General features: G+C 41.0%; 1 protein-coding gene across 1 annotated transcript; it reads left to right on the forward strand.

Moving 5' to 3' along the window:
* Positions 1 to 3340: 3340 nt before the first annotated feature.
* Positions 3341 to 15879, forward strand: LOC311136570 (SKA complex subunit 2). The gene is made up of 7 exons (XM_084170756.1): positions 3341 to 3413; positions 12126 to 12215; positions 12419 to 12595; positions 12711 to 12785; positions 14672 to 14714; positions 14961 to 15102; positions 15319 to 15879. The coding sequence occupies exons 1-7, from the start codon at positions 3381 to 3383 to the stop codon at positions 15443 to 15445; spliced, it is 687 nt and encodes a 228-aa protein (XP_084026882.1). The 5' UTR covers positions 3341 to 3380; the 3' UTR covers positions 15446 to 15879.
* Positions 15880 to 17547: the final 1668 nt, after the last annotated feature.

A 17547-nucleotide genomic window follows, 5' to 3' on the forward strand; every position in this document is an offset into this window, starting at 1 on the left:
ATAACATGGAGTTGCTTATGTTCCTGAGTGACCTAGTTAGTTTTGACTTAAATCGGCTTGAAAATCTATAGCAAGACTTGAACATGGCTGTCAAGCAATGACCAACAACCAACTTGACAGAACTTGAATAATTTTTTAAAGAAAAATATGCTAATATTGTACAATCTAGGTGTGCAAATCTCTTAGAGACTTAACCAGAAAGATTCACAGCTGTAATCGCTGCCAAAGGTGATTATAACATGTATTGACTCAGGGGTGTGAATACTTATCTATACTGAACAAAAATATAAACGCAACATGCAACAATTTAAAAGATTTTACTGAGTTACAGTTCACATAAGGAAATCGGTCATTTGAAATAAATTAATTAGGCCCTAATCTATGGATTTCACATGACTGGTAATACAGATATGCATCTGTTGGTCACAGATACCTTTAAAAAAAGGTTAGGTGTGGATCAGAAAACCAGTCAGTATCTGGTGTGTCCACCATTTGCCTCATGCAGCGTGACACATCTCCTCCACATAGAGTTGATCAGGCTGTTGATTGTGGCCTGTGGAATGTCGTCCCACTCCTCTTCAATGGCTGGATATTGGTGGAAACTGGAACACGTCGATCCAGTGCATCCCAATTTTGCTGACATGTGTGACATGTCTGGTGAGTATGCAGGCCATGGAAGAACTGGGACATTTTCAGCTTCCAGGATTTGTGTACAGATCCTTGCGACAAGGGGCTGTGCATTATCATGCTGAAACATGAGGTGATGGCGGCGGATGAATGGCACGACAATAGGCCTCAGGATCTTGTCATGATATCTCTGTGCATTCAGATTGCCATCGATAAAATGCAATTGTGTTCATTGTCTGTAGCTTATTCCTGCCCATACCATAACCCCACCGCCACCATGGGGCGCTCTGTTCACAACGTTGACATCAGCAAACTGCTCACCCACACGACGCCATACACGTGGTCTGTATTTGTGAGGCCGGTTGGACGTACTGCCAAATTCTCTAAATGACGTTGGAGGTGGCTTATGGTAGGGAAATTAACATTCAATTATCTGGCAACAGCTCTGGTGGACATTCCTACAGTCAGCATGCCAATTGCACGCTCCCTCAAAACTTGAGACAATTGTAGCATTGTGTTGTGTGACAAAACTGCACATTTTAGAGTGGCCTTTTGTTGTCCCCAGCACAAGGTGCACGCTTCTTATTTTCGGTGGACACACAAAAAAGCAGAATAAGACATTTACAGTCGCTCTTATCCAGAGCAACTTACAGTTAGTGAGTGCATACATTTTTTTTTCTTCATACTGACCCCCCATGGGAGTCGAACCCACAACCCTGGTGTTGCAAGCACCATGCTCTACCAACTGAGCTACACGGGACCAACTCTTGTGACTCTCACCGACACCACCTCACTCAACGCCTTCATGATACTCCTTGTGACTTCGAATGAATTCCTGATCCAAAACCCTCACTCCGACTATAATCGAATCTAGGGATTTCTTAGTGTCCATCACAACTTTACTTATTTTGGTTCCTTTCTTTTTCACAACTGTAGCCCACTCATTCTCACTCTCTGTACTCTCATCCACACCCGACCCACCAAACCCTCCCCTTGACTGAAATTGAAAAAGCATGACCCCCCACCATTTTCCTCCAGGTACCCATTCTATAAATGTTGATCCATCCCTAAGAGCTTTTGTGGACAAGACCCTCCAGTGTTATAAATGCAAAAGATTTGTGCATGTATCAAGTGTATGCAGAAGGGAAGAATATTACATTTTAGTCATTTAGCAGACGCTCTTATCCAGAGCGACTTACAGTTAGTGAGTGCATACATTATTTTTTATTTCTTTTCATACTGGCCCCCCGTGGGAATCAAACCCACAACCCTGGCGTTGCAAACACCATGCTCTACTAGCTGAGCTACATCCCTGCCGGCCATTCCCTCCCCTATCCTATGCCAGCTGAGGTTATATGCAGCAACTGTGTTGGCCAACATGCGCCTGAGTCCCCGGATTGCCCTGTTAGGTTGAAGGAGACAGAGGTGGAGAGAATAAGGGCTGTCCAGCATGTCTCCTATCTGGAGGCAGTGAGAAGAGTAGAAGGAGCAAGTGGCGTTGAAGACGCAATGGTAATTGAGACAGCACCAGTGAATGTTTCTCGGCAATCAAGGGATCCTGATTTGCCTGGAAACCCGACATTGAATTGCATTGAATACTATGTCAGGCAGAAATGAGCGTTTGAATCAGGAAAGTTTCCTTTCACGACCTCTACAAGCCAGAATGTTGGATACAATTATATTTTAACGTACTTTACCGGTTGTCTGTGCGGTTGGTCCTTTTGGCGGTAGAAATGTTGTGACAATATAGGCCTACTGCAGGGTTCTTCAATTCCGGTCCTGGAGGGCCGAAACACTTCTGTTTTTTATTTCTACCTGGTAGTTAATTGCACTCACCTGGTGTCCCAGGTCTGAATTAGCCCCTGATTAGAAGGAGAGGATGAAAAACAGAGGTGTTTCAGCCCTCCAGGACCGGAATTGAAGAACCCTGGCCTACTGTATCCACAGAAAAGTATAATTAAACTAACTTTTCAAAGCGCTGGTAGTGCATTCAGATTTCTATCATCTGAAGCATGTGCAAAACCGTGTAAACACGTGCACGAGCTCAGCAAGTAAGCATGCATCTAGTGCATGTATTTTTATTATTGTGAGCGTGCTTCAGGTGATAGAAAAATTAACGCACTACCAGTGCTTTGAAAGGCTGATGTAATTATACTGTCCTGTGAATATATGGTCTCACATTCCTACCGCCAAAAGGACCAACCGCACAGACAACCGGTAAAGTACGTTAAAATATAATTTTGGCTTGTAGAGGTCGTGAGAGGAAACTTTCCTGATTCAAACACTAATTTCTGCCAGACATAGAATTCAATGCAATACAACGTTGGGTTTCCAGGTAACATCCTGATATATTACAGTTATAGCATTTATTGCAATGGTCATGAACTGCACAGCACAGACAAAGAAGAAATCAGAGAATTTGAATGATTGTGAGTGCAGCAGAATGCTTTTTGGGATTCTGAGTTTACAGCAGAGCCATTGCAAGAAATCCTGTCAAAGGATGTTCCGCCCTCACAGGCCCCTGAGCCTGTGTAGGGGTGTGACTTGAATTGGAATGTGACTGAAGGAGTGGGATGTTTTTTTTTTTTTTATGTGTCTGGTTTTGTATTTTGTATAATGTCGGTTTTTCCTACAATGGATATGTTTGCTATAGTTTACCACCCGTACAGTAGGTGGCGGCATGTACTTCTATTGCTTGTTTGCAGACCGCCATAATACCATAGAAGAAGAAGACAGCCCGTACACTACTCAACATGGAGCTAGCGGTTGATAAACTGGAGACGATGGTAAGATGCCTTTTACAAACCACATTAATTTCTAAACCAGCGAAAGGAAACCTACGTTCCTAGTCTTTAGATACGATGCGATTTTTCTGTGGTCCATTAGCTATTTGAACAAATGGCCCGTGCGTCAAAAATAGGAATGCAACGTTAGCTAAGTGAGAGGATCTAAATAAAAAAAATCTGCCGTTTTCGTAGGAAATAATTATTTCCAGGAAAAGAAACACGAAAACATACCATGCTAGCTAAGTGTTTTCTGTGAAAACCAAAAGGCTAAAAATAATCGCTTGTGTCACGTTGCCCATGTTCAGTGTTTATTTAGGTAGCTAGCTATCTCGATAGCTTGTTTGCCACACGTTTCACAATGAGGACAGCGAGTAAGAGAGACTGCGCCTGCAAAGAGGACGTTAATTAGTCCGTGTCCCCGCGCTCGCTCGTGGTCTTTCTTGTTTAAAAGCGAGTTTTCACGGGATCATATCAAAGTTGTACAAATTCGTTGTTAGCCAATCGAGAGATAAAGGAAAGAGTTTGGAATGTCTGATCAGCGATAATAACATTTGAGTTGGTGTTCCAATCACAGCGCTTAGCAAACGTACAGTATGTAACTGTTACAAACTAGCCAGATACCCATTGGGAACGTCATTTCAACGTGGACATTTGGGTAATATTTGGTTGAGACATTGAACAATGAGATTTCAACCTTTTATTCACCCACTCAAAGTAAGTTTGTTGAATCCCAATGTGGTATCACAATTAATACACAATTAATTGGTGTATATAGGTCCTGAGACATTTATGTGCAGAATTGTGTAAATGTTCCATACAAGCCAGAATGTTTAATAAAAGTACATTTAAACTTGCTCTACCGGTTGTCTGTGCGGTTTGTCCTTCTGCTGCTAGAAAATCGAGACAATATCCGCTGACAGAAAATGGAGACAATATCCACAGAGTAGTGTTATTAGTGCTGAGCGATTAACCAACATTTCTGTTATTTTCGGTTCAATTATTTGAATTCCATTTTGGTAGTTTTTTTCTGTGAGCTTAATGCGCACATTAAACCGTTTATCTAGAGATAAATCAGATCCAGCCTGAACTGTGCAATGTAGTAGAGAGTTGTAGTTTCCAACAGGCCAATATTCTACATAGTTTAGTACAAAAAATGTGGTAATTAACTATAATAGCTAGGTTTCCATCCAACTGGCTACAGATTTTCATGCGAGTATTCTAAAGTCTGCATAAAGAAAATATGCACATTTTCCCTCCAGTGTTGTGATAGAGTTATCAGAAACTGTGTTAAATAGAAAATGTGCCTACCCTGGTCTTGGCACATGCGCTCTAGCCAACAGCTCGCAGATACAGTGCGAGTAGGCAAGTCTACATTATGTGATTGTTATGGATAAGAGCGAGTATCATTCATCATGTCACCAGAATAAGACCCTTGATATTTATTGGAAAGGAGCATCAACTTCATAGTGTGCACTTTCAACACCCTGTGAAGTTCATCATAATTTACTTAATCTGTAGCCTAATAAAATGCATAGTTTCCCTGAGTTGTAGTGGGAGGACCAGACACCATATAATCGCATGACTCCAGGTTTGCTTCGATATGATGGTTATTATATCAGTATTTGCGCATAAAGGAAACCGCCATTTCTCGCATAATACATTTTACCGACACAAAGATCCCACCATGTCGAATGAACAAATGATCTGTTAGCATTTTATAAAATTGTACCGAAACTTCCTGTCTCCATCACAACTGTCGTGTTTAAAAAAAAATACGGTATGACTTCATTCGTATGGAAACATGGTTACTGACCATAATCCATTGCGCATCTACTTGTCCGGTCTGTTTTTCTTTTATGCCTGCTATGAAAGAGAGACGAATGCGTGATCATGAGGGGATATAGAGAGCAGCTATTGCTTCGCCAGGTATCTCTACCTGAAAATACACGATCTAAGTGATTGATAGTTAGTATTCAAAGTCATAAAAGTAGACCTGATTTACTTTGAAGAACTACAAAATAGAGATGAGATGGTGACTTGGAATGAAATAATAAAGCCATCAAATAAAACAAATATAATATACACAACTTAAATATTTTATTAAAGTAATGTGTATAAAATATGGTTAATAAGTGATAAGCAGTAATGGGCAGTCACTACCATCATGGGACTTTTATTAATTGCTTTATTCTGTGTTACAGCATTCAACCCAAATAATCAAAATCGAAAACTGTGATTATTTTTTAAAGAATCAAACCGAACAGACTTCAAAAAGAACTAATCGCTCAGCACTAAGTGTTATTAAATTGACTTTCAGTACGCTGATCTGTATATCGGTTTGTACTTCCGGTTTTTATTTTCAATACTGATGCAATTCGCACAGTGACAAACACTTGCACAATATGGCAAACACTTCCAGCTGATTGCGAGGAAACGTCCTTTGGTGGACTACTTTCGGTTACATTCGACTATGGTTACATATTGTGCATCACGTGCAATGAGTCAAGATTGAAAATACAAGCGACAACCTACCGGTGCCTCAGAAGGTCGGGTAAACAACACTTTCCTGTGAAGACCCTATCTACACCTCCTACCGCCAAAAGGACCAACAGCATGTACAACAGGTAAGGTAACCTCAAATGTCATTCTATTCAACATTCTGGCTTATAGAGACTTAGTCGTGTCAAGATTCGATTCCACTGGGAATCGACTCTTAATATTCAGTATTTTTGGAATGAAAGATACTGAGTAGTTGCCGTAAGCTACTTCCGAGAACACACTCTCGCGTCTTTTACATTAAAGAAGAGCGAGTTAGCGAGGGAAAGGGGAGGGGCACAGCCAGACATAGGTAGGCAAGTCGGCCACCAGGCAGACAGTCGGACAGTCAATGTCTCGCAAGTTCACTAAAGTAAGTAGGGGCTATCAATGAGTAGGCTACCGTAAACACACACTCGCATCTTTTATAGCGAAGAGAAAGAGCAGGCGACCCAGCAAGGGAGAGAGGAGGGGAAGGCAGACAGTTGGAACTGTGCGCATAGGCTAGGCCTATATCGTGATAATCTGTATCTCGCAATGCCTCGTAAATTCACCACAAGTATATTAAAGTATAGATTAGGCTATCAATGAGTATGGCTAAACTACTCTACATTGTGCCAGTGAATTGAAGTTGAACAAATGTGTCAATTTAATTAGGCCTAAATGTGCACTAAAAAGTATTGTGCCTATAGATTATGTAATGAAACCCTGGCTGTTTTTGTCCTAGGCAATAGATCGCAAAGCAGGGCATCCCCGATTTCCCCCCACTGAGCCTTACCTCATTTACATAAGTATTCAGCCTTTGCTTTGAGACTAGAAATTGAGCTCAAGTACATCCTGTTTCCATTGATCATCCTTGAGATGTTTCTACAACTTGATTGGAGTCCACCTGTGGTAAATTCAATTGATTGGACATGATTTGGAAAGGCACACACCTGTCTAAATAAGGTCCCACAGTTGACCGTGCATGTCAGAGCAAAAACCAAGCCATGAGGTCGAAGGAATTGTCTGTAGAGCTTCGAGACAGGATTGTGTCGGCACAGATCTGGGAAGGGTACCAAAAAATTTCTGCAGCATTGAAGGTCCCCAAGAACACAGTGGCCTCCATCATTCTTAAATGGAAGAAGTTTGGAACCACCCAGACTCTTCCTAGAGCTGGCCAAACAGCAATCAGGGGAGAAGGGCCTTGGTCAGGGATGTGGTCACTCTGACAGAGCTCCAGAGTTCCTCTGTGGAGATGGGAGAACCTTCCAGAAGGACAACCATCTGTGCAGACGAATAATACACTGAATTTGTACATTTTCAGTCATTTAAATTTTAAACACAATACTACAACACATTTTTACAATTTGGGAGGTAAACTCCATAATAGAGCTTGTTCAGCAAAACATTCTTAACCTGGGGGGTCTGGCTACTTTTTCTATTTGGCTGGCTACTCCATGTGCTTGTGGAAAACAGTGTTCTTTAACTTTATTTTTGGTTGAGATTATTTGAATCAAACATATTAATGATTAACTTGAAGATTACATTTGAAATCAACCAAAGTTTGAAACCCTAGGCCTACAATGCATTCGGAAAATATTCAGACCCCTTGACTTTTTCCACATGTTACGTACAGCCTTATTCTAAAATTGATAGTTTTCCCCCCCTCAATAATCAACACACAATACCCCATAATGAAAAAGCAAAAATAGGTCTTTCATGCGAATATTCTAAAATACAGTGGGGAAAATAAGTATTTAGTCAGCCACCAATTGTGCAAGTTCTCCCACTTAAAAAGATGAGAGGCCTGTAATTTTCATCATAGGTACACGTCAACTATGACAGACAAAATGAGAAGAAGAATTCCAGAAAATCACATTGTAGGATTTTTAATGAATTTATTTGCAAATTATGGTGGAAAATAAGTATTTGGTCAATAACAAAAGTTTCTCAATACTTTGTTATATACCCTTTGTTGGCAATGACACAGGTCAAACGTTTTCTGTAAGTCTTCACAAGGTTTTCACACACTGTTGCTGGTATTTTGGGCCATTCCTCCATGCAGATCTCCTCTAGAGCAGTGATGTTTTGGGGCTGTCGCTGGGCAACACGGACTTTCAACTCCCTCCAAAGATTTTCTATTGGGTTCAGGTCTGGAGACTGGCTAGGCCACTCCAGGACCTTGAAATGCTTCTTACGAAGCCACTCCTTCGTTGCCCGGGCGGTGTGTTTGGGATCATTGTCATGCTGAAAGACCCAGCCACGTTTCATCTTCAATGCCCTTGCTGATGGAAGGAGGTTTTCACTCAAAATCTCACGATACATGGCCCCATTAATTCTTTCCTTTACACGGATCAGTCGTCCTGGTCCCTTTGCAGAAAAACAGCCCCAAAGCATGATGTTTCCACCCCCATGCTTCACAGTAGGTATGGTGTTCTTTGGATGCAACTCAGCATTCTTTGTCCTCCAAACACGACGAGTTGAGTTTTTACCAAAAAGTTCTATTTTGGTTTCATCTGACCATATGACATTCTCCCAATCCTCTTCTGGATCATCCAAATGCACTCTAGCAAACTTCAGACGGGCCTGGACATGTACTGGCTTAAGCAGGGGGACACGTCTGGCACTGCAGGATTTGAGTCCCTGGCGGCGTAGTGTGTTACTGATGGTAGGCTTTGTTACTTTGGTCCAGCTCTCTGCAGGTCATTCACTAGGTCCCCCCGTGTGGTTCTGGGATTTTTGCTCACCGTTCTTGTGATCATTTTGACCCCACGGGGTGAGATCTTGCGTGGAGCCCCAGATCGAGGGAGATTATCAGTGGTCTTGTATGTCTTCCATTTCCTAATAATTGCTCCCACAGTTGATTTCTTCAAACCAAGCTGCTTACCTATTGCAGATTCAGCCTTCCCAGCCTGGTGCAGGTCTACCATTTTGTTTCTGGTGTCCTTTGACAGCTCTTTGGTCTTGGCCAAAGTGGAGTTTGGAGTGTGACTGTTTGAGGTTGTGGACAGGTGTCTTTTATACTGATAACAAGTTCAAACAGGTGCCATTAATACAGGTAACGAGTGGAGGACAGAGGAGCCTCTTAAAGAAGAAGTTACAGGTCTGTGAGAGCCAGAAATCTTGCTTGTTTTTAGGTGACCAAATACTTATTTTCCACCATAATTTGCAAATAATTTCATTAAAAATCCTACAATGTGATTTTCTGGATTTATTTTTCTCAATTTGTCTGTCATAGTTGACGTGTACCTATGATGAAAATTACAGGCCTCTCTCATCTTTTTAAGTGGGAGAACTTGCACAATTGGTGGCTGACTAAATACTTTTTTCCCCCACTGTACGCATTAAGAATATATACGCATTTTCCCACCAGTGGTGTTTCTGCCTAACTGACTTGTTGCAGATAAAAATGTGTGCGTGATGATGTAGTGCACACTAAATTTAAAGTTTTCATGTACAGAATAAAAATCTAAAGTTCAATGTGTTTATATCACATTTTCAACTCTACCGATAGTTTTGTCACAAAAACATTTGTGTTAAATAGAAATTGTGCCTACTTTGGTCTTGGCAGTTGCACTCTAGCCAACCGCTCACAAAACGATCCCACCATGTCGAAAAAAACCAAGTGATCTGTCAGCATTTATAAAATTGTACCGAAACTTCCTATTTCCATCATAGCTGTTGTGATTTTTTTAAAATATGGAATGACTTTACTTGCATAAAAAAATGTGGGTAGTGTCCATTTTTTTCTGATAGTGGATTTAACATTGAAGAACTGACGTTGTTTCAAAGGTACAAATTAAACATTTTATACATGGTTTGTCTATGTGGAAAATTCGTTACAATGATGACATAATCCTGTGGTTGAAATTCGACCCTCAAAACAGTTGATGACTTTTTTTCTAAACCAAATGTATTTTCCACTTAGATTCCACGTCACAATATGTTGACAAATTATGTTGATTCAACCAGTTTGTGGGTAGTAACTAGACTATTCAAATATGATGCATTCGCAATCTATTCAGCTCCCCAATGTCATGTAGCTTCACTTGCTTGTCTCTGCTGACAATCACTGGATTTCAAAACTGGTTTTACTTGAGTTTTAGATTATTTATTTGATTCACCCATTAATATTTTGTCTTGATCTGGCCCAGCCAATCCAATTAAAGTTTCTGTCATGTAGTTAATTATTTCTCCAGTTTGACAGGAGGTTGGATGTCTCCATTTTTATTTCAGGACTGATAACACAGAATAACGTGGTCCTCTGTAGCTCCAATTGGTAGAGCATGGTGCTTGTAACGCCAGGGTAGTGGGTTCGATCCCCGGGACCACCCATACGTAGAAATGTATGCACACATGACTGTAAGTCGCTTTGGATAAAAGCGTCTGCTAAATGGCATATTATATATTATTAATAAAGAGGAATCCATTATGTTGTCTGTCTGTCCAGTGCCCCTTTTATATTGTACTACTGGTGACCCTCTAATGAAAGCAGTGCAATGTTAAAAGGGCATTGGCCAGGGATTATTCCCAAGGAGGTTTTGCAAGGTGTAGCTGTGAACCTTTGCTCAACAAAGCTGTTTGCAGGTGCTCTGACTTCATTGCACTACTGTATTGGACAGCTAGCAGTGCAATAGTATTGTCAAAGCATCTGAAAGCAGCAAAGACCACTTTTGGACAAATGAATCCGCAAAACATGTATGACAATGTGGCGAAAGCTGCCACACTCCTCACCAAGGGGGGAATTCAGACCCGAGTTAATCGCTTAAATGGAACTTTATTCCCTTTTCTCTTTACACGTATTCTGACCTTGAACGCATGGGAAAACTCATGTCAGCCAGTTATTCGTTTGGGGTGGAGATCAATCTGCTATTGTACACTTTTCTCCCTTTCCTATATTTCATGAATTGAACAATTTGAATATGGTAACGTTCACGGTGAATCAAACCACTATTTTTGATTCACCAATATATTTTGTGCGTAAAGGCTTTCCAACCGTGTTTTATGTATGATTCATGAATACTTTCCCAACCCTAAATAATCTACAAGATCAGAGTATTTTTAAATCTACCAATTGGTGCTGAAAGGAAACTAATATGTGTGTATTTAGATGGCTTTCTTTCATTGATCCCTATTCTGAACCCGTTCTCCACGTATATTCTAGTGAGTCTGTCAAATTAAAGGTACATCGTATTTAAAAGGATGGCTTTAGATAAATGTACTGAAAACCCATTTGAATGAAAACTGTTGGCCAGCAAGTGGGAGAGTTTTCAGCCGTTGAATTAAATGTATTCAGTGCGCGCAAGGGAGTCACACCTGCAAAGCCCATTGCGCACCTGCATAAGGTAAGTCTGAATACCGACTACTGAGAAGTGCTTAACTCAAAACGAATCGGGCCCCAAGTGCATAATTATTGGCACTCTAGGGTTGACTGAAACACTATGGTATGTGCTGTATAACAGTGCACCCCAAGGAACGGCTGTGCATATAATTAGGAATTAGAACTCTAGAATAGGCATTGGCGGGATGTGGGGGGGTGGGTTGTTTTATCAAAATGTTTGTGTAATTTCATAAAAAAATCTGCAATGAAGATCAATAGTCTTATTAATTCAGGCCGAGTCCAAATGAGCAATAATCTTACTCTTCACTCTTCATTCCCTCACCTGCAATCTATCAAAGCAAGTCTGGAACTTTTGTCCCCATCAGTCAGCTTCCATTTCTTATTAGGAGGAGGATCTACCTAAACTTCCAAAAATAAACACTTATTTGTATTTAAATGTTTTCTCTTTCGTACCTTCTGAATATGTTTTCTGTTATGTGCCTACTGAACTCAACCCTGATTATTATTATTTTTAATCACTCCATTTTGATAAAATGACAAGCATTCGATTGCTCCCAAGTCCTGAAACCCTATCAGTATTGTCTCTGCTGTCCACTTTGAGTAGTGCAATGTTGCTTATAGGGTTTCAGTGTTTGTGTTAAAGCCTCATAGAAGGCACTGTGTGTCTCAATACTATTTCATGCACCTTTCGGGAGGCAACAGTTTTGTGGCCGAAGTATTCAAAAGATGTGACTGATCCTTTCGCTCATTTTGTTCATGTTCATAGTTATGACAGATCTGTACACGCAATGATTTTCTGTGTGTAATAATGATTGTGTAAGGCTTGTAGTACACTAAACCAACTGTCCTTTCAGTTCCAGAAGGCAGAGGCTGACATGGAGTACATGGAGAAGCGGTTGAGACTGGACTTCCTGACTAATACTCCAGAGAACAGTGCAGCAGAGGTGAATACATGAACACCACAGTACTTAGTTACAAAACATGTCCTCAGAACAGACCAACAGACAAGTCACCCAACACTTTTCCACTCCATCCACAAAAGGCAATGCTACAGTATCTAATAAATCTCTGAACTTCTGCCATGCAGACAGTGTAGCCAACATTCTGTTAAATCAATATCTGACTCACGTTGTGCTCGTGACCACAGGAAAACCCTGTGAAGCTACTGGAGAACCTGTCAGCCATCAAGGCGAGGCATGCGGCCCTGTGTACACAAGTGCAGGAGATCGCAGCCGAGCAGAAGCAATCAATGGACTCCATACGAGTGCACCTCGACACCACTGTGCAGCTAGTGCAACAGTTACAGCAGACTGCTGACGTAGAGGTAGACTATTCCCTCTACGTACATCCGACAAGGTCAACCAACCCTTTTCAATGTTAAAGGGTGGTTAAATCATGTGCAATTCAGAATTTATATTTGTACTAATACTGTTTTGTAGGTTCCAACACTGACTGAGACGGAGCAGGAGTCTGCAAAGTTTCTTGGTTTATCAGTCAATCAAAACACAATGGAGGTAAGTCAATTTGCTGGAGCTAAGGTGTCGTTGCGTACAGGAGCAGAGCGTGTGGCGAAACGATATTTCACAGACGTCATTCTGTGTAACACTGACATTGTATGGGCACTACTTTTGATTGTCCAATTTTACGGCCCATGCTATTCAGAGAAATACAGTGGGGGAAAAAAGTATTTAGTCAGCCACCAATTGTGCAAGTTCTCCCACTTAAAAAGATGAGGGAGGCCTGTAATTTTCATAATAGGTACACGTCAACTATGACAGACAAAATGAGGGAAAAAAATCCAGAAAATCACATTGTAGGATCTTTAATGAATTTATTTGCAAATTATGGTGGAAAATAAGTATTTGGTCAATAACAAAAGTTTCTCAATACTTTGTTATATACCCTTTGTTGGCAATGACACAGGTCAAACGTTTTCTGTAAGTCTTCACAAGGTTTTCACACACTGTTGCTGGTATTTTGGCCCATTCCTCCATGCAGATCTCCTCTAGATCAGTGATGTTTTGGGGCTGTCGCTGGGCAACACAGACTTTCAACTCCCTCCAAAGACTTTCTATGGGGTTGAGATCTGGAGACTGGCTAGGCCACTCCAGGACCTTGAAATGCTTCTTACGAAGCCACTCCTTCGTTGCCCGGGCGGTGTGTTTGGGATCATTGTCATGCTGAAAGACCCAGCCACGTTTCATCTTCAATGCCCTTGCTGATGGAAGGTTTTCACTCAAAATCTCACGATACATTGCCCCATTCATTCTTTCCTTTGCACGGATCAGTCGTCCTGGTCCCTTTGCAGAAAAACAGCCCCAAAGCATGATGTTTCCACCCCCATGCTTCACAGTAGGTATGGTGTTCTTTTGGATGCAACTCAGCATTCTTTGTCCTCCAAACACGACGAGTTGAGTTTTTACCAAAAAGTTATATTTTGGTTTCATCTGACCATATGACATTCTCCCAATCCTCTTCTGGATCATCCAAATACACTCTAGCAAACTTCAGACGGGCCTGGACATGTACTGGCTTAAGCAGGGGGACACGTCTGGCACTGCAGGATTTGAGTCCCTGGCGGCGTAGTGTGTTACTGATGGTAGGCTTTGTTACTTTGGTCCCAGCTCTCTGCAGGTCATTCACTAGGTCCCCCCGTGTGGTTCTGGGATTTTTGCTCACCGTTCTTGTGATCATTTTGACCCCACGGGGTGAGATCTTGCGTGGAGCCCCAGATCGAGGGAGATTATCAGTGGTCTTGTATGTCTTCCATTTCCTAATAATTGCTCCCACAGTTGATTTCTTCAAACCAAGCTGCTTACCTATTGCAGATTCAGTCTTCCCAGCCTGGTGCAAGTCTACAATTTTGTTTATGGTGTCCTTTGAAAGCTCTTTGGTCTTGGCCATAGTGGAGTTTGGAGTGTGACTGTTTGAGGTTGTGGACAGGTCTTTTTTTTACTGATAACAAGTTCAAACAGGTGCCATTAATACAGGTAACGAGTGGAGGACAGAGGAGCCTCTTAAATAAGTTGTTACAGGTCTGTGAGAGCCAGAAATCTTGCTTGTTTGTAGGTGACCAAATACTTATTTTCCACCATAATTTGCAAATAAATTAATTTAAAATCCTACAATGTGATTTTCTGGATTTTTTTTTTCTCAATTTGTCTGTCATAGTTGACGTGTACCTATGATGAAAATTACAGGCCTCTCATCTTTTTAAGTGGGAGAACTTGCACAATTGGTGGCTGACTAAATACTTTTTTCCCCCACTGTATATAAAGCTTTACTGCTCAGGATTTCTCAACTCTTTCCTTCAGTGAAATGTTATGGTCGTCTTGTAATATGCCAGTATTACAATATATTGTAATATAACTGTAATATGCCAATGTTTGTCTGTTAACAGGTACCAATGTCTACGGAGCCTCCAGCCCAAGAGCAGCCTCAGTGTAAGTAATGGTTAAACCCAAGTCTCCCCTCTGCATATATCTTATAGACACAAACCCCTATTGAAGTCATTTGTAACCAACATATTATCTACATAGCTGAATTGGAGCATTTATATTGATACTTTAACAGCCAACAATGACACAACATTCCTCTTCAAGGAATCCATGTGAAACCCAAAAAGGGCTCATGACTCTACAGATAGGAATATGGCGACTGAAGCCAATGTGAGCGCTCTCTGTCCACAGCCTCGAGGGAAGGCGAGTTTGAGGAGCTGAGTGAAGCCACACTGGAGGCCGTGCCGTGCAGCGTGCGCTCCAACGTCAAGCTGGCCAACCTCAATGCCTTCTACAAGCAGCTGCATGAGTACTTCTCCTTCAGAAAAAACAGGTCAGACGAGTCACGTTCATGCTGAGATGCATATACCTTTACACAGAAACTCCCAGTTGTCAAGGCAAAACCAGCAGCAGGAATGTCCTAATTGTTTTTATGCTGAACAGTTAACTGCTGGACCAGAGTCAGTCCCCGTGTCATATGAATGTTTAGTAAGTTGTAGGCATTTTGTGGAAGTTCACGCAAGTTCTAACTTTGCCACTCTTTCTCCAGTGGAGCACTCAGTTTGCAGAAGATGAAGCAGATGAACATGAACGTTAGCGACGCCAAGCTGAAGACGTTGCAGCACCTCTCTCGCATTGAGCTGGACAAGAAAGGGCATGTTCGTCTGCTAATATGAGACTGAGGAACCGGAGGAACCGAGACTAAAATATTAGACCCCACAGCACTGAGTATGAGATGACTGTATGAGTGACTGATTCTGCCCATCTCTCCTTGTCCCTTTGCTAGGCATATTAGCCTCATTGAAGGGTTTTCAGTTGAATCCTCATTCCTACATATGCTGTGGTTAGATTTCATTTGCTAGATAAAACATTTTTTATGACACCAAATAATCTTATTTTAGAAGGAATTGACACACCGGAAGCAAGAATTCCAGATGGAATCAAGTCACCACATGTTTGTAGGGTGCTATTTTTGTAAAGAGTTTGATGTTGGATAAGTAGGTAGGGTTTTATGGCTAATGTATCAATCGTACCACTGACTTAACTGTAAAGCTTGTATCGAGTGTCAATGTATTTTATGATCCTTCATTAAATTGAAATATTCCTTCTGCCCAGGGATACACTCAATCAAAAATGTATTTAACAAGGAGTGCAAACATGTATTAGCATCTCAACGTACAGTTTAAAGTCTCTTTTCTACCAAATATGTAAAACAATTACATAAAATGAATCCATAAAAGCTTAAAATGCAGATGCAAACAAACCATTACATTACATTGGTTGATTTAAGTTTGTTTTGGTATTGGTCAAATCTGATCTATGGGTAATGCACTAGGGCAGGGTGAAATTACAATAGATAACACATGAATACATTAACAGTAATGATGGTACATTTTATTAACTATATTAATAACAGTAATGATAATTTAACTAAGCTTTGACGAGCACTGAATACACACCAATGCCCCTTGAACAGCTTAACAGGAACACAGAACTCCAGTCATAGACACTTAAGATAAATTAATGACTTCAACAATACATAATGAGAATTTAAAATATTATATTTCTAATGTTTCGAAAGAACTCGCAAGATAAAATGCATACGTTATCAAAATTCCAGCACCAAAGAATACATGTATTATCATGCCACGTGTTCATGTGCTTAAAGGCAATACTTTTTACCACCAAAAAGATCAATTTTCAAACAGGTGAGTGAATTGTAGTGACAGAGCTTGAGAGGATCTGCAGAGAAGAATGGGATAAAATCCCCAAATACAGGTGTGCCAAGCTTGTAGCGTCATACTAAAGAAGACTCAAGGCTGTAATCGCTGTCACAGGTGCTTCAATAAAGTACTGAGTAAAAGGGTCTGAATACTTATGTAATTGTGATTTTTCAGTTTTTTATTTTTAATACATTTGCGAAAATGTCTAAACTGTTTTTACTTTGTCATTATGGGTTATTGTGTGTAGATTGATGAGGGAAAAAACAATGTAATCAATTTTAGAATAAGGCTGTAACGTAACCAAATGTGGAAAAAGTCAAGGGGTCTGAATACTTTCCAAATGTACTGTATGTGATAGTAGAATAGTGGCCTGAGGGAACACATTTCATTGTATATAACTGCCTTAATGTTGCTGGACCCCAGGAAGAGTAGCTGCAGCCTTGGCAGCAGCTAATGGGGATCCTTAATAAATACAAATACAAGCTCACAGAACGGGACCGCTGAAGCGTGTAGCGCATAAAAATCGTCTGTCCTCGGTTTAAACACTCACTACCGAGTTCCAAACTGCCTCTGGAAGCAACGTCAGCACAAGAACTGTTCGTCGGGAGCTTCATGAAATGGTTTTCCAATGCCGAGCAGCCGCACACAAGCCTAAGATCACCATGCCAAGCGTCGGCTGGAGTGGTGTAAAGCTCGCCGCCATTGGACTCTGGAGCAGTGGAAACGCGTTCTCTGGAGTGATGAATCACGCTTCACCATCTGGCAGTCCAATGGACGAATCTGGGTTTTTAATGCCTGTGATTTTGGAATGAGATGTTCGATAAGCAGGGGTCCACATACTTTTGGTCATGTAGTGTAATTGTATGTGTGGGGTACAGAGATACATTTTAGTCATTTAGCAGACGCTCTTATCCAGATAGGGTAGTTATTCAAAATGTTATGTTAAACGCTTATTGCACAGTGAGTCCATGCAACTTATTATGTGACTTGTTAAGCACATTTTTACTCAAAGTATTTAGACTTGCCATAACAAAGGATACTTATTGACTGAAGAC

This window comes from Coregonus lavaretus (genome assembly GCF_964263955.1).
Source record: "Coregonus lavaretus genome assembly, chromosome: 10".
NCBI lineage: Eukaryota > Metazoa > Chordata > Actinopteri > Salmoniformes > Salmonidae > Coregonus > Coregonus lavaretus.